General features: G+C 50.9%; 1 protein-coding gene across 1 annotated transcript; it reads left to right on the top strand.

Moving 5' to 3' along the window:
- Window positions 1–13,087: 13,087 nt before the first annotated feature.
- On the top strand, window positions 13,088–23,047 carry LOC106698685 (probable inactive 1-aminocyclopropane-1-carboxylate synthase-like protein 2). Its single transcript, XM_023761694.1, has 14 exons — window positions 13,088–13,634; window positions 14,915–14,974; window positions 15,426–15,496; window positions 15,808–15,877; window positions 16,063–16,129; window positions 17,058–17,155; window positions 17,422–17,499; window positions 17,835–17,935; window positions 18,888–18,977; window positions 19,945–19,990; window positions 20,080–20,221; window positions 21,532–21,674; window positions 21,761–21,914; window positions 22,627–23,047. Exons 1-14 carry the CDS (start codon window positions 13,125–13,127, stop codon window positions 22,707–22,709), a joined length of 1,713 nt encoding a protein of 570 aa, XP_023617462.1. The 5' UTR covers window positions 13,088–13,124; the 3' UTR covers window positions 22,710–23,047.
- Window positions 23,048–23,508: the final 461 nt, after the last annotated feature.

Genomic DNA, 23,508 nt, shown 5'->3' with positions numbered 1-23,508 from the left:
ACATGCACCCTCAGATGGGTCTGGGTTCTGCCAGGGGCCACCTGTTACCCAGGAGATGGTTTGTACCTTACCCTGTAAGAACCACACCCAAGGTCCTCACCCAGGCTGGAGAAAGGTGAGGGTCCTGGGGAGAGGTTGCTGCAGGCCAACCAAAGCCAGGCCTCTGTCCTGGGAGATACTGGGGTCAAGGTCACCAGGACAGGCATCAGGTCCCTGAGCAAAAACTGCCTAGGCCCGCAGTGATGGCGAACCTATGACACGCGTGTCAGAGGTGACATGCGAACTCATTTTTTGGGTTGATTTTTCTTTGTTAAATGGCATTTAAATATATAAAATAAATATCAAAAATGTCTTTGTTTTACGATGGTTGCAAATATCAAAAAATTTCTATATGTGACACGGCACCAGAGTTAAGTTAGGGTTTTTCAAAATGCTGACATGCCGAGCTCAAAAGGTTCGCCATCACTGGCCTAGGGGCTTGCAACCTCTAGTTCTGATTGGTCCTGAGGACCAGGGGTGGGGCTGAGCCTACTGGTGGGAGGGGTAAACTGAAGCCAAACAGCTCCCAGCAGTCAGTCAGGTGAAGGGAGGTAGGAGTCTCAGGCAGTTAGAGCCGCTGCACACAGGCGTGGAGCTGAGGGAACCAGAGCAGAAGGGCCATCAGATTGCAAGTTGGGGAAGGGGCACGGATGGGGTGGTCCTGGGCCAAGCTCTTCTTCTTAGGGTCTGCCCACCATGTGCTCCCTGTGGGGACCCCAAACCATCCACAGACCCGCAGAGCCGGAAGCGAGAGAAGCAGTTTCGCAGGTTCCACAACTGGAGCTCGGTCTGATCCCTTTCCCCATTGGAGCTTTCTGGGCCCAGCTGAGCCAAGAAAGCTTGATGGGTCCGATCCCGACCCATAAAGCCATTCTGCAACTCACCAGGGTGTGATCACAAATGTCCCGTTTCATTCTCGGTACACCTGGTGGCACAGACAGGATGTCCCCTCTTCTCTGTGTAAGAATAATGAAGCTCTGAGGATTGAGTGTTTTTTGTTTTTTGTGGGGGGGGGGGGGGCTTGCCCAATGTCACAGAGCAAGGATTTCACCTCCCTTCTGCCCACCCCGTCCCCAATGCAGTAAAACCTCAGTCCTCAAAGTGTGGTCCCAGATGAGGACCTGGGCAGCATCTGGATGGTGGCTGGCAATGCAGAACGCCAGGGCCTTCCCTGGCCCCCCTGAGCCTCTTTAGCCACAGCCCGGGTATCTGGAGAAGCGGGCTCTAGAGAAGTTCTTTCCCTCTCGGACTGCGAAAGGGCGGAGCCCCAGGGAAGGACGTGGCATTGCAGGTCTCATTACGGGGCACACTGTGGTGACGAGGGAGAGCTGAGGGAGAGCTTGTCTTCTGCCGTGGCGGCCGGTCTGCCCTGCGCTTCTCCAGCAAGCACCCCACCCCTTCATTCTGCGGCAGCTGGAGGGGGTGGGGTGGCTGTCTCAATGGCTGCCTCCTCGAGACTCCCCATCTTTCCCAGTCCCCTGGCCCCCTGCCTGGTGCGGCTGATTGTCCCATTCAGCACCCTCCCCACAGTGGCTGCCGGGCTTTCAAACCCCCTTTGCTGCCTAATTACCGCTGATGGGGCTGCACGTGCAGGCCTCTGTGAATAAGTGGTTCTGTGATTACTGCTGGCACGCAGCCTGCCTCTGGTGGGGGCGGGGAGGGTTCTGAGGACAAAGGGGTTTACTTTGAGGAGGGGACCCCTGGGGGCAGCACCGGGCTTTGTTCTGCTCCTGGGCTGGGGGCTCTGAGGCAGCGATGGAGGGAGCTGCCGCTGAGGAGTGGGCCCCCATGCAGACCCAGTGTTCGGGCCAGGCGCTGTGCTCCGTGCTCTGCATACTGGGTCTCACAGGACATTCCCAGTTTTAGCACGTACCCAGAACCCCCAGGCCAATCTCTGGACCACTGTCCCTGGAATTCTCTCAACAGCTGAATTAACCAGAGCTCAGATGGGTTGAGGGTTTTGCCCAGGGTCAACAGCTGTTAAGCGGCAGAAGTTGGGTTTGGACCCGGTCTATCTGGTTCCAAAGTCCATAGTACAAGTTATCTACGCAAATGCCAAAGTGCAGGGGAGGGTGGTCTGTGGGCCCCACGGCCCCCACCCCGCCCCCGGCTGCCCACGGGGTTACCAGGCCCTTCCCTGTGCAGACTGTCTTTCCTGGATCCCAGAACTGGACCAGGCTCAGTAGGGGTGGCTAGACCCTTAGGAGCAGGTGCTGGGGGAAGGGGCAGAGCTCGGGCCTTGGAGTCTGAGTGATCTAGGCCCGGACCTGCCACCAAAGAGCAGCACGGGAGGCTCTGGCTCCCTGGTGGGGTGGAGGGTTGGCTTGGATGCGGCAGGTGGAGGCCCCTGCAGTGCTGGGTGCCGGCTGAATGCTGCTCATCGTGCGGCTGAGAGCCAGTGTGCCTGGCTTCGCAGCCCCTCGCTGACTGTGACCTTAGGCAAGTTACCCAACTTCTAGGAAGGTGCTTGGTAGAGAGAGGATAATGATGTGACCCAGGTCTGTCTTTAAGGTCTTAAAGAGACACTGCATGGAAAGCTGTTAGCATGATGCTTGGCCGAAATAATAGCTAGTTGTTGCTATTATTGTTGTTATTATTTTTAGTGATCTCCTCCCTGAGGCTGGGGACTCAAGCTAACCCATCCCACACCCCAGGCTGCATCGAGGGTCTGGCAGGCCTGGCTAATGCTTGAGCCAATGAGAGCTGAGGGGAGACATCGACACTACCCCGGGGCCTAAAATAGAGAGAAAGCTGCCTGCAAAGCCAGGCTTGGTAGGACAGTTTTGCCCATACAAGGCCAGAGCTGGTGCCACTGGGCAGCCCCTTGGGGCACGGAGCTGCAGGGCCAGCTGCCTCTGGGCTGCTCTGGGTTCTGCCAGAGCTGCCTGGGCCGCCTCAGGAATGTCACAGGCTCCTTCTTCCTCAGATGGATGGCTCTCCGGGGGCTGAGTCTTATTTAAAATCAGTTTGAGAGAAGCAGCCCGGCTCCAGGCCCCTTCCTGGCCAGAGCCTGGGTAGAAAGAGGCCCCAAGGCCCAAGATTTCCCAGACGCCTCTCTTAGATGTGGAGTTTGGAGCCGCTGCTTCAGGGGAATGTCTGGGCCAAGTGGGGGGCTTCAGGATCCCCCTAGGGATAGAGTTCCAGGCAGCTGTGCAGTAATGGGCCACCTAGGTCCTCTTGTTTGTCCCATAATGAAGCTGATTTCACAAACCAAGTTCCTGTTGCCTCAAGGGACAAGGTCTTGGATTCAGTCCAAGAAAAGGCACCTAAGTGTAAAGGGGAAGGTAGCTCTTGAACCTTGCCTCTGCTAAAGAGCTGTGTGACCTTGGGCTGGGCAATCAACTTCTCTGAGCCTCAGGCCCATCCTGTGTAAAATGGGGCCAAGCATGCCTTGCTGGTTTGTGGTGGGCATTAAGTGAGACAACGGAACGATGGGATGACCGCGCCCAGGGCTTGCACGCAGTAGGTGTTCTGTAGACGCTCATTATTCCTTTGGCCACATGACGGTGTGGGTGGGAGTTTGGATGAGATCCGTCTTGACTCCTGGAAATGGCACACGGGGTTCAACAATCCCCAGTGGGCCAGGCCTGGAGAGTGGGAAGAGCGTCCTTGCGTGAGCTGACATCCGCCTGCGCTTGTGTGCACAGGTCCAGTCCGGAGCGGGTATGCTGGCTGCTCCTCCCGCCCAGTTCCCAGGCTTCCATCTCACTGACCCCATCAACCTGGACATGCCAATACTTGAGTGCCCACAGGGCATCTCCCAAATGCTTCTCACACCCCAGGAGGCATGAGGGACTCTGGCCGCTCACAGAGCACACACCCTAGTTACTCTGAAGGGGTAGGTCACCGGCACCAGCCCTCAGCTCTCTCCTCTCTCTGTCCCTCCTGGTCACCGAGGTCTTCTTTCTTATTAAGTGAGACCAGAGCTGCCTGCTCCACACAACTGGCTGGTGATGGAAGAACTAGACCAAGGGGACCGATATATAAATGAAAGACAACAGAACATCCTCAGGTTCATTCATTCAACAGTTATTTACTGAGCACTTAATATGTGCAGGTGCTGCTCCAGGTGCTAGAGATATAGGGATGAATGTCCCTGAAATTACATGAACATAAGGCTCAAGGTCATTCAGGTGTTCAGAGGGGGCTCATGATAGGACTGGCAACATTGAAATCAGCCCCTCTTGTGTCTAAGGGATGACGGGAGAGGAAAAACCTCCCTTCTCTCTGGAGTGCTCTGCCGAGGGGTCCTGCCATGCGCATGTGCGGCTTGCTGGCAGGCCACAGAGCAGCGGCTGAGAGTGCCCGAGTCGCAGGCTGCGGGAACGCCCAAACCCAAGCACACGTGGTAGGGGGCTGATCGTTGAGAGAAGCTGATTGACTTTGTCATCTAAGCTCAAAGCCCTTGCCTGTGTCTCCCGAGAAGTTGTCTGGTCTGGAAAATGGCAGGAGAAAATGGAAAATTCCCAGGAGGAGCCAGAGGTTCAGACAGCTGAGTGAGGTGACACTGACTCGAAAGCCAGGGTTTCGGAGTTTGTACTATATTTTTAACAAGATTCTGTAAACATATCCATGTGAGTTACTCCCATCCCTAGCTGCTGAGGGTGACTCAAGTTAGGCACATGGCATGATGGAAAGGCTGGGAAATAAAAGTCCAAATAAGTTAAAATATTGTGTTGCATTCAGGGCCCGTAACCCAGGAGCCCCTGCCCCTCCCTCTCTGCCAGCTGTGATTTTACTTCCAAAGTATCTATCAGGTCTGTCCACGTCTGCCCATCTCCCCCGCTGCCTCTTCCGTCCCTGCTACCCTCACTTCTTGCCTTGACACCTGCTCCCCTGGCACATCCACCCTGACCTCGTCTCCCAACTCCCAGCCAATTAGGTCCAGTCTCCCGTCGCTGGCTCGGACACTGGCACTCCCGCACAGCGCTTATCGCTGTCCTGGCCGCGGATTTATGAGGGAACTTGTTTAAGTAATGGCCACCTCCCCCGCTTCATGGTAACGTCAGCGAGCACGGGGACTACATCTGCTTTTGCTCACCATTCTGTCCCCTGCACTTAGCACAGAGCTAGAAAGGAGCTTGAAACATATTTTGACCAAAACGTGTAAACATAGCCATATAAGTTAGCCCTCCTATCTCTCCTTATCCTCAGCCCTGTAAGTGCTCAATAAATATTTGTTGAGTGAGTGGATAAATGAATAAAGGAGTTTTAAACATAAAAAGGAGATAAATAATTTTTATACTGATGAAATCAGTTTTCTCCTCCCCCACCAAACCAATGCTAAAGACATATTTCAAGACTGTCCTCTTGGAGGGACATGCGGGCGTGTTCAGAGCTCACATGTGGGTGGTGGAGATCCTGACAAATGCTGGGTGTGTGTGTGTGTGTGTGTGTGTGTGTGTGTGTACTATCAATTATCTATTAGACAATCTATTCGAATACAAATATATCCAACCGAGAGCGCAGGCTCTTAAGTAGAAACCCATTAAATATTTGTGCGATGAGTGTAAATGGGAAGGGATCATTGTCCTGGCAAATGCTCGGAGAGGATGCAGCTGACAAGACAGGAGGCTCCTGCCGGAAAGGGCAAGGGGACAACTTCTGGGGAACATGGGCTCTTGGGAGTGGCCTGGGTTCGTTTCACTCAAACCAGAGTCCCGTGGGCCTCGCTTTCTGTTTTTGTTTGTGTGCTGTGTTTTGCGTTGCTCTGGATGGATTAGGGGGCTCCTCCATTTTCCTTGTTTGGTGGCAGGTGGTCTATCAAAGTCTAGTTCCCACCGCTTCCTTTCTCGTTTCCCAAGCAGCACTTTCTTAGGATTCTCTGGCTCTGTGAATTCGGGGAGTTCTGACCTGACCCTTCCTTCCTCCTCTTCACCAGGAAGTCTCATCTCCCACCTCCCGCTCAGGCCCCACATTGCAGAGCCCACTCCCCCTCCTGTTTCTCAAAGACACAGGCCTCTGGGACCCAAGGTCCCCGCCCCTCCATCGCTCCCCTTCTCTCCCCAAGCCCCAGAAGGGGCCCCCTTCTGCTTGGCTATTTTTATCCCGGGAGCTTTCTCAAGGAGCAAGGAGCGAGGTCCCTGCGCCAAAGCACGGGACTGTCTCCCTGTGGAAAACCTCCCCTCATGGGGAAAGAATCCAGGGATTCTTTTTTGGGTCCTGGCTTGGAGCCTCCAATCTTTCTGGGTCCCTCACTAATTTATACGGGTTTCTGTTGTTAATGTGCTGCGATTTTTTTTCTATAGGAATAAATACGACACCAGATTATGAATCAGGCCTGGACTTTGGCTTTTGTACAATTGTGATCAGCGTGGGCTTGGGTTTCTAAAAGTCCTTACCTTGTTTGTGTCCATAGCAGGATGGAAACTGTGCGGTGGAACGGAAAACTGCTGGGACGGGAGGTGGGGGTGGGGGGTGGGGGGCGGAACTAATAGGTCCCTAGGGAGGAGGGACAATTAGTGTCCTCGTTTAGTACACGGGGACACTGAGAATCAGAGAGGTGAAGAAACTTGCCCAAGGTCTTCTTGGGACATGTGAAAGGACAGGGACTTACACCCAGGATTTGGAAAGCACCTGACCGCACAGCCTCCACCTGGCTCTCAGTATTGGCCCTGCCACATGGTAGCTGTGTGACTCCAGGCAAGTGGCTTCACCTCTCTGAACCCTGTGTCCTCAGTTGTCAAGTGAGGATTGTAATACTGGCCGTGTGGGCATTTGGGAGGATTCAGTGTGAGACTGTGTGGAAAGGACTTGGGGCAGAGAAGAAGAAAACCACTGTTAGCGTGCCACCCCCACCCACCCCCACTCCTGTCTGGAGGCTCCTGGGCCCTGTCTGTTCCTGAAGAGCCACGTGTCTGCCTGGCTCCCCCCGTGTGTCTGTGGGGGTTCCTGCCCCTTGTTTACTTGTCCTTCCAGCTTCCTTCTCTGTGGCCTTGGGGACTCTGAGGACTGGGCGGGGGCCACCTTGGGAGATGCCTGCTTTTCCTGAGAGTTAAGATGTTGGAGAGAAACCAAGGCAGCATCAGGCAGGGGCTCCATGGGTTAGCACCTGGGCTTTCTCACTGCCAGTTCATGTCCTCGGATAAGCAGACGCTGAGATGGGATTGCAAAGACCTCCTCCTATTTGAGGAAACAGCTGGGAAGGATGCTGGGCGGGAGTGGGAGGAGGCAGGAGGGTCCGGCCCGCAGGCTTGTGGCCCTGGCTGAGAAGAGAGAAGGAGGGAGTCAGGCAGGAAGAGCCCTGCACTGCAGCCCATTCCAAAGTGGCTCAGCCTTCAGCTGGGCCCATGGCTCCTTGAGCCTAAGGAGCTGGCAAGGGAGGGGGAGATGTCCTAGGAGCAGGCTGGGCTTAGTGCCCCCGCTGGGGAAGATGCTGTGCTGGATCTAGGGAACAGGGGCTGGGGCTGTCAGTCCACGAAGCTGCCCACTGTGCAGTTTCCCAGCCTCCACACTCGCTTCCTCACTGTTCAGCCTCGGGGAACGCACTCAAGTTCTCTGAGCTCAGGTTCAGCATTGGTGCCATGGGATGATGATAGAATCCAGGACATGCAGTTTGTCTCGGTTTTCTCTGGCTGTGTAAGGAATCATCCCCTGAACTTCTTGACTTAAACAACGATGACTTGCTGTTTCTCTCGAGTCCGTGGTCAGTGGGGCTCAGGAAGGCGGTTGATCAGGGTTGCGTGTTATTGCTGAAGTTACTCCTGTGGCTGAAATCAGGCGCGCTCCACGGGGGCTGGGCTGTGCTAGTCGCCTCTCATTCCTCAGACTCTCCCTCCCCGGGGCCTCTCGTCACTCCACAGTCCAGCATGAGCTGCTTTTCTTCATGGCAGCTGGCTGCTAAGGGCAAGCATTCCACTAGGACAAACCCAGGGCCTGAGCTCTTCAGGTCACATGACCGAGCCCAGAGCCAGCGCGGGAGGAGACCACACGGGGGCCTCGTTGTGGCCACCGGTGTTACTGCTGCCCCAGGGCTGTGAGGGTGGAAGGGTAACGGTGCTAAGCGCTCAGCACAGCATCTGGAGGACTCAGTGCCATACAGAGGCCGGGCTGGGGGGAAACAGCTCTCTGAAGGGCTCTGGGGTGCAGCCTTCTGACTCTGAGGAGAACTTAGCAGAGTGGGCTGGTGGGGGTAGCTGGGCCTGCACCTGCCCCAGAATTCCTAGGGAGAAGGGAGGAGGGAGGAGAGAGACCAGCTCCGCAGAGTCTGGTTTTGAGGGAAGACCCAGTTCAGCAGAAGCAAGGAAGTCAGAGCAGGGCTCTTGGGGACAAGGAGGAGATTTCCTGTCAGGAGATTCCCAGTGGGAGGAAGTGGTCAATGGGGTGCGACTGGAAGAAAAAGTCCGGTGGAAACTCTCAACTCGTCATCATCTAGGTCTCCTGGGAACGGGTGAGAGGAGTCACCACCTTCCAGAATATTCCCTGAAATGGCCACAGCCCCAGGAGACCGGCGAGCACAGTGGGGGAGGGAGGTGGGAAGGCTCAATGAAAATGGATTGAAAGAATGAGTATTTTAATGATCAGCTGAAGGAGTGGTTTGGCGGATGGCTGGAAAGAATCTGGAAAGAGAGGCTCACATTTATATCCGTTATTTCACATTAATCCTCTGAACCCCTGTTCCCTCGTGTCTCTTCACAGATGAGACATTGATCCCAGAGATAGTTAATAACCTACAGCCACACGGTTTGTAAGTGGCTGAGATGGGCCTTAAACTGTGCCTTGAACCTCAGGTGCTTGACAACAGCTCCATACAGAGCACACTGCCCACCCACACCCCACACAGAAAGAGAAACTTCTCGGGACCATCGCCATCAGATGAGCTCAGTGCCCGCCAAAGCCAGACAGTGCTGTCCTCAGGGAGCCAGGCCCCAGGCACCCCTGCTGCCGTCTCCTGCACGTTCTCCCCAGCACACGCAGGCCCAGGTCGCCTGGCCTTTATCCCAGGACCAGGGCTCTTGAAGGGGGCCCTGGGCTCTGAAGTGTGGGCCCCCTTCAAGCAGAGATAGTGTTCATGGAAATGAAACAAAACCCTTTCCTTCATGTCCTAAGCACTATACTGAGTCCTGGGTGGGAGGACAGGGTGGTTGGAACCAGCTCCTCTGGGGCAGAAGAAGCAGGAAGACCCTGGGGAAAGCAAACAGAAAGAGCCCAGAAAAGACTGACTGTACGGAGCCTCGGGTCTGGAAGGAGGACGGATTACCCATATTTGAAGAGGTACTGAAGGCTGGCAGCGGACTCAGTGCTGGAAGGAAGGAGATGCTCCATCAAAAGAAATCCAGGCAGAGGGAAGAGAGGGAGGAGCCAAAGCAAAGGAATTGGGGGTGAGGGGAGGGATGGGAGAGCAAAGGAGGCAGGGAGCACCCCGGGTGGTGGGCTCTAATCGAGCTTTCCCTGGAAGAACCCCCTGCCTTAGAATGACTCTGGGTCTCTGGGGGAGTCTGATGAAAGCCATGGACCTTCTCATCCCTTTTACACCAAACACACATACAGATAAAATTAGAGCTGGGATGAGAGGTCCATCCACAGGGCCTCAAAACAGGTTCTTAACGATTGACGTCCATCCCCTGGGTCAGTGGGACCAAGGTCATTCTCCTCCCTGAATTGTTGGGAGGCCCAGTATGTGGAACTCAGGACCCACATCAGCAAAGAAAGCCCCATCATTGGACTCCCAGGTTCTGGCCACACAAAGAGCACAGGCCGGGTCCTCTCAGGTAGGCCCCTCAGAACCTCGGTTTCATTGCTGTCTCTCTCTGAGCTGGGTCAGAGGACCATTTGCTGAATCTTCCCCCTTTTACCCTCACACCCGTGTCTGCCAGGCTCCTCCCTCCGAAGTGAATTTGCCTGTGGGCAAGTGACTACTTAAAAACCCAGGGAACAGTAATCAAGGGAACAAGCATGATGCAAACCAGGGGATGGAGGAGCCGAGGGCAGACAGGCAGTGTTCTTTGAGGAGGAACTCTGCTTCCCTCCACGCCTTCCCACCAGCAAAGAGAACCAAGGCCTTCTGAGTTAGACCAAGGCAGATGCCGGACTTGGAATCTTGCTTTGCCCTTGGAACAGAGAAGCCAAAAGGAACTGGGTTGGAAGGGGAGTGGAGGAGGGAACAAGTATTTGCCAAGTCTGGAATCTAATCCTTCCACTGATGATTTCTAGTTGTGCGACCACTGAGCCTGGGTCCTGCCTGTAAGACCAATATTCTAGAGGCCCTCAGAGTACAGGGGTTGATTTGAGTTAGAACGGGATTGTATTGCCTGAGCCCAGCCAGGTGCCAGTACTTTATTGGACATGGTACTTGCAGAAGACACACTGGCGGCTCTAGGAGGGTTCTGGGCCTTCCCAGGCCTTCCCTTCCACTCTCACCCTGGCTTCTGAGTCCTGAGCTGTAGCTGCCCTGAGTTTTTGGAGCCAGGAAGGAAAGTTAGGATTCAGCGACCCCTTTTGGCAAATCCACGGGACAGCGCTGTGCTGGGAGGGGGGCCCACTGCTAGGAGAGAGCATCAGCTGAGGGAGTGGTGGGAAATGCAGGAGGTTGAGGGACATGAGGGTTTTCCTCTGGGCAAATCATTCCACTGTCAGCATTCACCTGTGGCCAAAAACGGATCGATTCCTCCATTCCCGTCTTCAGTCACTCATTGGTTAGTGACCAGTAACCATCAACAAACCCTAACCAGGAACCCCCTCTGTGCCATGGAACAATGGCAGAAGCTGGGCAGCCTATGGTCCAGAAGGGGTCCCAGACCTCACTGCCCTCTCATGGATCCCTTCCCATGAACGGGAAAGCAATGATCTTACATCCATTCCTGGCAGCTGGAGTCCAGTTGGTCTTTCTGTTGTCTGTGCTGGTTTTAGCTCATGCTGTTTGTTCGTGTGGCTGGATGTTCTGTATGCTGGACACTGCATTTCAAAAATGACCCTTTGAGAAATTTGAGGACGAAGAAAACCACTTCCAGAAATTTGTTTGCTTCTGTCCAAGGACTCCGAGTCGCCCACAGGACCAGATGACAATACTGTTGGACGTAGTAGTCCAACTTTAGAACCTGAAATCTCTGGGGGAATGTGAGGTGAAGGGAACGGTCCATGCAAGGGCTGGTTGTCTGCTGGTTCTCTCCTCTGTCTGAGAGTTCTGGGTTAACGTGGAGGTGTAAGGCTTAAATCCTGGCTCTACTGGGGAACCATAGAAGTTACTTGTCTTCATTGAGCTTCTGTTTTATTACCTTGATTTGAGGCAAGTATCTCCTCATCTACATATGGAAACACTGATGCCAGGACAGGGGAAATAGTTCTTCTGACTTTGGACAATTGGTGAATAGTTACTATGGAATAGAATCTAGGCTTCTCCAGGCTGCTTTGGCCTGAGCTTTCAATTTTGCCACTAGTACTTAGGGATCCATATCCCCAAACACCTTGTTTCCCATGCATGTTAAGAAAACTCTATGATCCTTATCGTACTGCCACACTAAGAAGGAAGAATCGAATTAGGTTAGGATACTGAGACACCAGGGGAGGCTCTGAGCAAGGGGAAGGAAGGCTGGAGGGCAAGGCAGAGGGAGAGGGTTTGTAGGGCACTAGGAAAAGTGACATTCAAAGTGTCCTGGGTCTGAAGAGTGTACCCATGTGCTAGAGATGAATGATCATGAGCCGGCTTGTTGCTGGTTCATTTCCCATGTCCATGTCCCCTTCTTGGCTTCTGCTGTTTGTGTGTCCTTCAGCTCTTATCAGAGGGCTGTTGGCACCAGCTGGGCTGGTTCCGAGACACTGCTCTAGCTGCTGTAGAAGACCCTTGCATGCGGCTTGAGAGGTATAGATGGTCGGAAGCTGAGGAATACTGAAACCACAGGTGTAGGCAAAAGACTTGAGGAGAGGTTGGTATACCTCAACACTAGACAGTTTAGGGACATTATTGCCTTTATGGAAAGCATCATTCACAATAGACTTTTTTTTTTTAATAGAAAGGACTGGTCTTGGCAGAGGCCCACCTGCCAGGTTTCCTTCTGGCCTCTGCATGCTCAGTTTCCTTGTATCAGAAAATACATTTTACCAGGAAAACACTCTTCTTTTGGTTACTTGACCTCACCCCCATTTTCTGCTCCATAAACCTGTCTGTAGAAGTTCTCATTCTAACCGCTTTAAACAACTAGTTACCCACATGCCAGGCACTGTGCTAAGGAAATAACGATATATACAGACACTGAACAAGTAACAGTATTGTCACTTCGAAGTATAGGTTGCTATGGGAACATCACAAGCTGACCAAACATAGTTTGGAGAGGTTGGGCACGGTGTCCAGTACTTTGAAGCGTTGGTGCCACAAACCAATAACAGAAGTGACAAGGTTTTTTTCCTTCCTCCCTCACTCCCTCCCTTCCTTCTCCTTTCTTGTAGCAGCAGCATCCCTCTCCTTTCTTAGAACACTATGAAGGGGGAATTGCTCTAGTTGAAGCACAGGGTGGAGAACTCAGAGCCTGTCTGTTCAGTTCCTACTTTTCCTCAAAGTGAGCCCTAAGATTATTTTTTCCTCAGAAAAAAAAATATTTTTGGTTGTCAAATGATCTTTAATTGAAACATTTTCCTTTGTAGTTCTTAACTAGCTGGCATTCCACTGCACCACTGCTGATGTCATCTATGATGTCACCAAGGCGTTGGCCATCAGCATTGCAGCCCACAGACTAGGCAGTCCCCAGGATCTCATTAATAGTTCCAGAGAGTTCTCTAGCTAAAGATCAGTGCCACATCTGTCGGACAATGTTAACAATCTCATCAAAAGTGATAATTCCATTGGGCTTAATGTGTTTTTGTTGTGATTGTTGTGGTTTTTGCTTCTTTTTGTCTTGTGGTGGTAATTTGAGGGCTTTGATGATCAGGGCTTGATGCCAGAAGCACATTGCTCAAGGGTCCGGGCTGGGGCCACTTAGGCATTGCCCTTGAATGAGTAGGTAACTCTTTCAGAACCACTTCAGTTCTCTAACCTAGTGTGTATGAGGGAGGACACAGAGGCCAGGGGAAGTCTATGTTACTGCAGTACATGGTCTCTCTCTTTCTCTGTAGGTTCAGGAAAGCTTGTTGAGACCACAACCAAGACCCAGACTATGAGTCACCAATCTGACAGCCTCCACAAGCCCTGTGGCCAAATGAAGGACCAGGGCCTCAAAACCCAGAAGCCCCACCCCCCAGTGATGGAGCTGATCCTGCGCCTGCGACAGCTCATAGATGAGTACTCCAGGCAGCTGAAGATCAAGCACCTGCAGGAGGACCTGGAGCAGGAGAAGCAACGGCACAGTCAGGACACCAGGGAGCAGGAAGCCATCCTCGTCCAATTACTTGGCGAGGTGGTCAACCTGTTACAGGCTGGTGCCACAAGTAGCCTGGAGCTCCAACTGCCTCGCCTTTCCCTGGACTCAAGGGGTGGAGGTGGGCAGCAGGCCCAATTGCCCAGGAAGCCTGACCAGCTAAGTCACCAACTGAGTGATTCGAAAGCTGCAGTTGTCAGCTGTGACCTATCCAACCGTGGGATTGACATCTCCGCCTCATACAAGTCCAGCTTCAAGGACTTTATAGCCTACCAAGGAGACAAATACCATGAGGACAAGAACACCTTGGTGAGGATGTGGGTGGTGGGAAGGGCACACTAGAGACCCCTAGTCACTAGGATTTACTGAGTCCTGTGCCAAGTACTGTGCTCTCTCTCTTACTCTTCCCGGCCTTATGAAGTAGGTGGTATTTTCTCTTTATGGATAAGGGAATGGGCACAAAATAGAGTGACATGCCCAAGAAAGGTGAAGGGCTGAGATTGGATTCCCTTCTTCCCCTCTGGTTTCTTTCCCTAACCCCTGCTCTTAACCTCCAGGAGTCACTGTGGTCATAGGTGTAAGTGAACCAGCCCTCATTGAACTCAATCTAGAGATGATAGTCATCAGCCATTGGGAAAGAAACAATAATGTTGCTGAGAGCACTGAGGGGATGCCAGCTTTGTCTTAAAGGTGGTGGTGGTGGGATGGTGGGTGGTGGTGAGATAGGAGGTCCTCTGAAGGGGAACAACAACATGTGTGAAGCTTTAGGTGGGAAGGACTTGGAGTGAATGGAAAAGGAGGCCCATGCGGATAGAGTAGGGGCAATGAGGGCTGTGACAAGAAGTGTGGACAGGGGTAGGACAGGGGTAGGATATTATCCTAAGGGTGACTGGGGGTCAATGAAAGGCTTCCAGCAAGGGATGTTCACAACAGCTCTCCAGTCAGAGGGTGGAGAACAGCACGAGTATATCGTCTCTCTGCTTCTAGCTGAGTGACATGTGCTCAGTGGTCATGTGCTTTTCTGGGGGCCAAGTGAGTCAGGTACCCCCTGGGACTCTGAAGAACTATAGCTCCTCTAATAACTTGAAAATCCTGTACATGGAAGTGGAAATAACAGAGATGGGTATGAGGCTGGGTCTGTGGTGCTTAAGGATCCAGATGCTGGGGCAGGCAGGTAATGTCTACCCATCACCAAGGTCATATGGCTAGTAGGCTATTCGATCTTTCTTAGTTTCACTCACTTAAAAGTAGGGACCATATTAGAATTTTATTCTCAGGAATAGTGAAATGAAAAGCAACTCACGTGGAGCACTTAGTCTAGTGTCTGGCACATAATAAGAACCCAATGATTGGTCGCTGGTATGTAATATAACTATTATTTATCTCTGTGGCTCTAAAGGGGGATATTGCAAGCTGTATGATTTTGGGGCTGTGGGAAACTTTCAAACACATAAATGTGGATTGAATTGCCTCATGGGACAGTGAGCTCTTCCCTTTGGAAATCATCCGGGAAGAGTACTTTTTGACATGTTTAAAGGGTTCATCTAGCCTGGGCAGAAGGACTGATCTCAGATTCCTTCCATCTGCAGGGCTGCATTAACCTTGGCCTCAGTGAGAACAAGCTCTGCATTGATCTGCTGACTGAAAGGGTAAGCCAAGTTCCGGGCTGCTGGGGCCCATATTCAGGCCCAGTCCCCCTAGCATGTGGTAGCTATAGGAGTGGGACTTAGGCGATTGGCAAAGGGAGTGGGGAAACGGCTTCTAGAATAGCATGTGTCATCTCCTGGATTTTCTGACTGTTCAGAGGTATTCTTTGGATGGGTATATTTTGGGTAGACTGACAAGGGAGCCTCTGGCCCAAGTGTATGGTTGGGGAGGCTGTTAATTCAGCAGTTCTCAGTAAGTTATCCATTTGTGTGATCTGATAAGAAAGTCAGGGCCTCCCTTCCTTGAGGAGCATGCAGCATGTGTCCCCATTGCCCTCTGGGAGGCCCTGTGTTGTAGGGCAAATGCCCACCTGCATCCTAGGAGTAGAATGAAGACTGTGGAGACTGTGGGACTTCCCTTGTCTGGCTGTCCTCATGCTTTATTTGTCAACAGTTGAGTCGGAGTGACATGAACTACATTGATGATGACCTTCTGCAATATCCTGATTGGAGTGGACATGCATTGTAAGTAACTTCCAGATCTATGGCCTCCTGGTCCACAGGCACCGTGCAGGGAAGGGCTCAAAGTATCAGATTCTTTGGGGAACAACTTTTAGAACATGCCTACAGTTCAACATTCAGAGGTAGCCTGCTGTAGTACAAATGGCATTGCTGACTAATTCCAAAGGCTTGAGATCCTGGTGAGATTTACCATCTGTAACCCAGGGAACTGATAGCCTCTGTCAGAATCCCTATAGCATATTTGGACTCTGCCCTTTGGAAAAGACTGCAGTCTAGACCTGGGAACCACAAGATCTCTCTGGGTTTCTCCGTAGCCTGAGGGAAGAAGTAGCCCGGTTCCTGACCTACTACTGCAAGGCACCTGAGCAGCTTGATCCCGAAAATGTGAGTCAGTTTCCCAGCCTCACTGCTGTCCTAGTGGAGGGCTGTATTCTTGAGGGACTCTGCATTTTCCAGAGGGTACAGGGAGAACCAGCAGAGACCCATCAGGGTCAAGACAAAGTAAAACCAATGGGTACTAGCCCTTCATACATGGGGATTGACTTGTACTTTTTGTGCATCTTCTTCAGGTGGTTGTTCTAAGTGGCTGCTGTGCTATCTTCTCTGCATTGACCTTGGTGCTATGTAATCCAGGTGGTAAGTCAACGGGCTCTGCTTTCCCTCAGGGGCCTCAGAGAAGAAAAACATCTTGACTCAGGCCCTTCCCCTAATGTGCTAGGACTCTCCTACACTGGTTAGAACATCTTCCTACTATTTCTGTAGGACTGAGGGATTTGGATCCCCACTTAATGAGAAAGGAAATCATGGGAAAGTCCTCAAGGAGGTATGCCCTAGGGATGGTGATGGCGGGAACCAACCCATTATGTTATTAGCTGGGACTTGGGGCTCAACTCCAACACAGAGAGCCCTGGTAAACTGGCTTAAACTGTATAGAATTTCTATCACCTCCTCCTAAAAATAATGTCTAATTAATTCTAGATCAAGTAAGGCTGAGAGATCTGTTCTCAATGTCCCTCTTAACAATGTCCAAGCAAGAGTCTCAGACTTTAATGAGCTTTGGCTGCATGGAAAGTTGTTACCAAGGTGGCCAGTTTCATTCAAGTCAGTAGGTCTTTGGTTAGTTCATCAATAAGGCCAAATGATGGGAGGAGAAGAATGCACGAGGCCACTAGTTGCAGGTAACCTGAGTCATGTGGAGAAGCAGCCTCCGGTGTTTGCTGTGGAGCTGACCAGAATTTGTGAGTGCCCAGTGCTCACCCTGCTAGGAGGGCTGGCTTGATTTGTGCACTGGTTTCTGAGCCATTGAGAACAGGGTTCTTTCCTTGTCTCCTTCTCTAGTGTAGCCCCAAGGACTACACTAGAGTTTTGTTCCCCAAATATTGTTTATAAGAATAGCTACCTTTTACAGAGCCTGAGCCCCAAAGCATTAATCCCCAAGTAGGAGGGATTGGCCAAGTAAGCTACCCTGTTGGTAGAGTTGCTGCTGGTCTCGGGGTCAGGTGGTGTGTGGTAGGTTCTGAACAAGAGACCCTGGACTGACAGCCTTATCTCCCTGTGCTTCCAGATGCCTTTCTGATCATCACCCCCTTCTATTCTGGCTTCACGTTTACTTCCAGCCTATATGTGAATGTTGAGCTGATTCGTGTCCACCTGGACAGTGAGGTCAGACTGGGGCCCTTTCCCTGCTCAGCCCACCTAGGCAATGGAATGTTCTGGAAGGCAATTGAAGGCATAGGGTGGGGTGGAGAGGCTTGCTTTCCTCTCATATAAGTGATGTTGGGCAAGGATAAGGAAATCAGAGCAAAGAGGGCCCGTGGGACTGGAACCCTGGGTATGAAGGCCAAGGATTGTTCAGGGTTTATGGGAATGAGGGATCAAAGCTTAGAAGCAGTCAGATGGGCGCTCCTCAGGCAGTGTTTGTGTTCCAGATCACTGAGGCTGACACCCAGCCATTCCAGCTGACTGTGGACAAGTTGGAGAAAGCCCTGCTGGAGGCCAGGCTTAAGGTAAGGAGAGAACCATGGGTCAGGGTAGGCACTGCTGCCCCTGAAGGGGGTTCAGTGCTGAGACTCTGCTACAACTTCCTCAGCAAGAGCATGTGGGCTCCTTCTTCAGAAGAGGCAGTGCCCCAGGGGCATGTCCCCCTGGGAGCCCTGAGCCTTCTCAGTGGCAGTCCCCAGTGCTACTTCCTGCTCTGCCCTGGGGGCAGTATGATAGGTGCTTCAAGATCAAACCTAGACCTTGATTATGTGACCTATATTGGGTGTTCTGACTGACATTGGCTGAACATGAAGTAGTTGTAAAGTATTTGTGTTCATTGGGTTATGTTTGGTTCTTTCAGGGGAAAAAGGTCAAAGGTCTTGTTCTCATCAACCCAAATAATCCTCTGGGAGACATCTACTCTCGGGACTCACTGATGGAATACCTGGAATTTGCCAAGAGGTAGGAGTTTACCCCTTGAAATTAAACACATTTCCATCGGTCATGGACAAGAAGTCAGAACCAGAAATAACTTTCCCTAACTATGCTTACTGCTTATTGTACTCTGCAAAGTGGTGTACAACTAACTGAAATGGAAATGAAGGAAAATGTAGCCAAATGCTATACCTTCCACCATTCTCTTTTCCTCAATTTCTTTCTAGTGTTTGTCCATGTGCAAACACCTATGTAACAATCACTTCTTGTAGCATGTGCACTTTCCCAGAATCCACTTCCAAACTACTTGGCCTGAGGTGCCAGGAAAGAGAGACTGTCGAATGATGTGGGATGAAGATGCAGAAATGTCCTATTCCTAAGAACATTTCATATCTGACATGTCTGGAGTCCAGAAACAGCCCTGTTAGTGAGGGTAGATAGTCTTCTATTCTCTAGAAGTGATGCACTTGTCCAAGCCTCATATAAGCCAGAGCAATCAATAGCAGAGCATGGGGACAAGAAGAAGAACATTGCAAGTCCTGGGCTAGCTACCGTAGAATTTGACAGAATTGGGTTCAAATTCCAGCTCCAAAAGCTGCTAATAGAGGGTTATTAACGTTGTCTCATCTGTGAAGTGGAGAGAACAGTACTGTCTCAAAGGGCCAATGGGAGAATAAACACAGTGTACATCTAAGACTTAAATCACTTAATACCCCGAAGTGGTCTCTGCTTGAGGATTGAAAGGTTCAGTAAGATTTTATCATGTGTGTCTTTTGGGTTCTATGCCTTCCAAGTACTCCCTAGCCATGTGTAAGGTCCTTTCTGGTGCACCAGCCCCTCTGCCTTACCCTGATCTTTGGTGGATGGGCTGCTGGGGCAATAGGAGGATCTGATCTGTATCCAGAATTGACCATAACAGAAAGTGAGTTAAAATTTGAGAGAGAACCTTGATGTTTTCACTTTTCTGCCTAACTTGCAGGTACAACCTACATGTGATTATTGATGAGATATACATGGGGACTGTGTTTGATGAATCCATCCCATTCCACAGTGTTCTGAGCATGGAAAGGTGAGTTGGTCTCAGCTGGAGTGGGAATGAGAATCATAAACTGCTTTGCTGGATCAGTTTATGTGCCTTTAATTTAATTGGCTAAGTGCTTGGAACTAAAATAAGTACCAACTGGAATTAGAAAACTAGCAAGGCCTCATCTAACCTCTCAAATATCTTCTCTTCTAAATGCCATTTTGTACATGAGGAAACATGAGGGCAAGGTGGACAGTGCACTATCAAAAGTCAAGATGGTCCTGGCCAGTGTAGCTCAGTTGGTTGGGTGTCCTCTTAAAAGATTGCTGGTTCACTTCCTGGTCAGGGCACATGCCCGGGCTGAAGGCTGGATCCCCAGTAAGGAGTGTGCAGGAGGCAGCTGATTGATGCTCTGTTCTCTCATTGATGTTTCTCTTTCTCTCTCTCCTTCCCTCTCTCTCTCTAAAAATCAATAAAACATCTATTTTAAAAAGTCAAGATGAAGTCCTGCTGAAGTTCCATGTAGGAACCTCTTGATAAGTTCCTAGGGGAAATGTAGACATGGGGCAGAACTTTCTTAAGAACAGTGTTTGGCCCTAGGATAGGGTTCTAACAGCCAAAGCAAGGAAATGGCATTCCTGGATGAAGTAAAAGTATTAACATAGGCGAAGCAGTAAGAAGTGAGCACATTTTAGAAATGATGGGTGTACCTCATGTGTGAAGAACCAAGTGACAGGAGGTGGCTTCGGACCAGCTGGAGACAGGCCCACAAGCCAGGCTGAGGGTCCTGATTTTATTCAATAGGCACGTGAGAGCTGTCTCATCTTGTTCCCCCAAAATACCTTGTATTCATTTATTGGCTTAACTGGGGCAATTGTGTTTTGAAATTTTACCCTGTAGGCCCTGCTATTGAGGAAGGACCTCAAGTCCTTTTCCTCCTTTTCACACAAAGACCCTGTCTTTATCCTTCAAACATTTCTCTATAACCTTGATTGTACTGTCTCCTCTCCAGTTTGCCTGACCCCAACAGGACCCATGTGATCTGGGGCACCAGTAAGGTGAGTCCCAGTTGCCTGTCCTTGAGTTGGGAGGGAAGAGGAACCAAGAGCAGAAGGCAGACCAACCAGGTTTCCCTCTCTTCCTCTAGGGATTTGGGATCTCTGGCTTCCGTTTTGGCACTCTGTACACCCACAACAAGGAGGTGGTCTCTGCTGTTGGTGCTTTTGGCTTCCTCCACGGCATCTCTGGCATCACCCAGCACAAGCTGTGTCGGCTGCTCCAGGACAGAGGTACTGAGCTCCATCCAGGCATCTCGGTGCTCAGGGCCACGGGGGATTCCTGGGTCTGCTTGGGCCTCTGACATGCCTTCAGTCCCCTGACATCCTGTTCGCTGTCTCAGGTGTCATGGTGGAGGACAGGAAGTTTGAAGGAAGGCAGGATGCAGCTCAGAGGGGGCAGTAGGGTGTAGACAGAAGCGGGAGGCACTGGTCTAAAAGCCAGGATGGGCTTTAATTTCTGGCTGTCTGGTAGCTGGTGCTCTGCCTGGAAAGGGGATAGACAATCATATGCAGACTTCAGGGGGAACTTCAGAAATCCGCCCTTATGTCAAGGCCTCTTTCCCCTTTCCAATATTCTGCTTGCTCAGGCAAAGATCACAAAGAAATAAGTGCCCTGACTCCTCAAGTATGACCTAACTTCACCTGCCAAGGTGGCCAAGGAAGCGCTGCCATTTGGGCAAGTTGCTGTGGCTACATCTATGGCCCTTGGGTTCTTCTGCCCCTTGGATCTGATGTGAATGCTGGCTTCAGGGAGAACTTCCCTCTTTAGTGCTATGGCCCAAACATAGATGAGGGCCCCTTTCTTTAATTCCCTGTAGTAGAACAGATGCCAGTCTAGCAGATTTAAATTAAAAGCTGGGATATAATTAAATAAATGAAACTAACCAAATAATCTGGTTGAGAAAACAACTTTCATCTTTGGGTGAGTAAAAGGAGAAATCCAATTACCTGTTTCCCTACATGGTGCCAGGCCCTTTGATATTTGGCAGAAACCAGGTTCCCAGCCCTGTGAACATGGCTGTCAATTTGGGAATTACATGGGAGCTTAAATGCCAATGTGTGGGCTCCACCCCAAAGTTCTGACTTAGGTGATCTGGGGATATAACCTGGCCATGAGGATTTTCACAAGCTCCCCTGGTGGTTCTATGTGCTGCCAATGCTGAGAACAACTGGGCTAAGATCATCGCCAAATACATCAAAGTCCACTGTGTGAGGCTGTAAGGCAGGAGGTATGGGGAGCTGTGAGTTCCTGCTTCCTGCTCATTGGACAACAGCAGCATCAACCCTGACTCAGTGTCAGAGCTGTAAACTCAAACAGAACACTCCTACAGGTTTACTGAGGAGCCCAGTGTCTCCTCCACAGCTGTAGGTAGGTAGGAGGTGAGTTTTGAATATGGATTCCGTCAGCTCAAATATAGTACAGAGTCAGTCTTGGACAGAAATAGCTGCCAGGAAGTCCAGGTAGGGAGCATGTGGCAAAGAATTCTTGGCAGTTCTGTGTCACAGGACCTGTGACAGCATTCTCCCCTACCCCCATCCAGAATGGATTGACAACGTGTACCTGCCCACTAATCGTTCCCGGATGCAGGAAGCTCACAGATACATCACTAACAGGTTGAAGACATTGAAGATCCCTTTTCTCAGTCGTGGCTCTGGCCTCTATATCTGGGTCAACTTGAAAGAGGTGAGCTCTGGAAATGAGGACAGGTGTCCTTGGGCAGACCTGCCTGCTAGGTCTTGGGCTCAGCTCTGTCCCTCTGCCTTCCCTAGTACCTGGACCCATGCACATTTGAGGAAGAGCAGCTCCTTTATCGCCGCTTCCTGGACAACAAGCTCCTATTGGCCCCTGGCAAGGCCTACATGTGTAAGGAGCCTGGCTGGTTCCGCCTCACCTTTTCGGATAAGCCCCTCCGCCTGAAAGTCGGTGAGTGGTGCTGACATTCCAATCCTGGTGTCTTCCACTCCTGTAGTCCAATAGCTGAGTAGCTATAGCTACAGCTCATCTATACCATAGGTGGTTTGCACTTTCATATTTTGATAAAGTTCCTTTGCAAACAGGGATTACATGACCTGCCCTGGATTACATTGAGCAGGGCACTAATCAGAAGTGGTCCTCTGCCCTGTGGGGCTTGAGTTAGTAGGTGAGATAGACAGGCAGATGATCATGGATGTCCCTGGATGTTATTCTCTGGAGGCAGATTCTCCTCTGAAGGTTATGAGAACATGACATTCATTTAACAATGATGTGTTGCATTCCACCACATGCTGGACACTGTTCTACCTGCTGGGAATCGAGCAGTGAAGAAAGAGTGTTTATGTTATAAAAATAAAGTTTGAGCTACTGAGGAGAACAGACCGAGTGAAGGACACTAGAGGCAATAGAAACCGTGATGAGTCCAAGTCTATCGCCAGGTTATAGGATGTTATATGAGACACGAAGGTGTCTGGCAAGTTGATGCTGTGACAATGAAGCTGAAAAAAACCATTAGGGATGTGGTGGGTAGACTTGGAAATGCATCCCAAAGAAGAGCAGGCTGAAGTTCAACATCCCTGAACGAGAGGCTCCGTGATGGTCTACCATTAAGTGCGAACCTACTAAGTCTTTCTTTCTCTCTGTCTCCATTTGGATCCTCCAGCCATGAACCGGTTCTCGCAGGCACTATTGGAACAGAAGCAGTATTGGGTAGAGAAGCAAATGAAGTGCGTACTGGGGGAGTAAGTGGTCCACCCTCTCCCCCCACCCCCCCAACCAGAAGCTCCAGCCCATCACATGTTTAGAATTTCCATGACATCAGCCTCTGGTATAGTATTGACTTGCTGCTGTGACAGAGCAAACAGTGGGGCTCCAGGAATGAGCTCATCTGACCCCATCATCGTCCTCCTTCCACTGAGCATCTGTCATTTCTGGGAGCTTTGAAATCTTTAATCTTTGTTAGTGGTTTTGTGGTGTGAAATGATTTTAGGAGATTTTGGTGGGAAAGCCTATGTGAATAAAGAGAGCTTTGGATGGATTTTGTTTTGTATCCTATATCTAATAAATTCTATATTCTCCTAAAATCCAGATTATGTCTTTAATATCCAGTGTGCCCCAATTCAGACTACCTATATTGCAAGTACTCAATAGCCACGTGTGGCTAGCAACTTCCGTATTGGGCAGCGCGGCTGTATGGGATGGAGGAGAAAGGGAAAGGCTCGAGTTGTATACGAGTGGCTGCCTGCCTTTCTTCTTGTCCCACTTTCCAAGGACTTGGCCTTTCCTTGACATTGTGTGTGTGATGCCCTGGGAGTCACTAATCCAGCACCTGCTCAGGGTGGGATGGTCTAGAAATGGCCACATTTTCCAAAGTGTGAGGTTTAACTAAACCTCCAGGATGACAGTGGCCTGAGTCCCTCCAGAAGTTAGAGCCAAGACCAGGGTGACACCCAATTCAAGGACTTCTTTCACCCCGGCAGGAGCTGGGTAACACGGACTCCCATCACTGCCTCTGCAAATGCCCCCTCCAGTTTTTTTGGGTTTT

The sequence above is a fragment of the Myotis lucifugus genome, unplaced genomic scaffold, assembly GCF_000147115.1.
Source record: "Myotis lucifugus unplaced genomic scaffold, Myoluc2.0 scaffold_213, whole genome shotgun sequence".
In the NCBI taxonomy this organism is placed as follows: domain Eukaryota; kingdom Metazoa; phylum Chordata; class Mammalia; order Chiroptera; family Vespertilionidae; genus Myotis; species Myotis lucifugus.
This window is presented reverse-complemented; position numbering and strand designations above follow the sequence as displayed.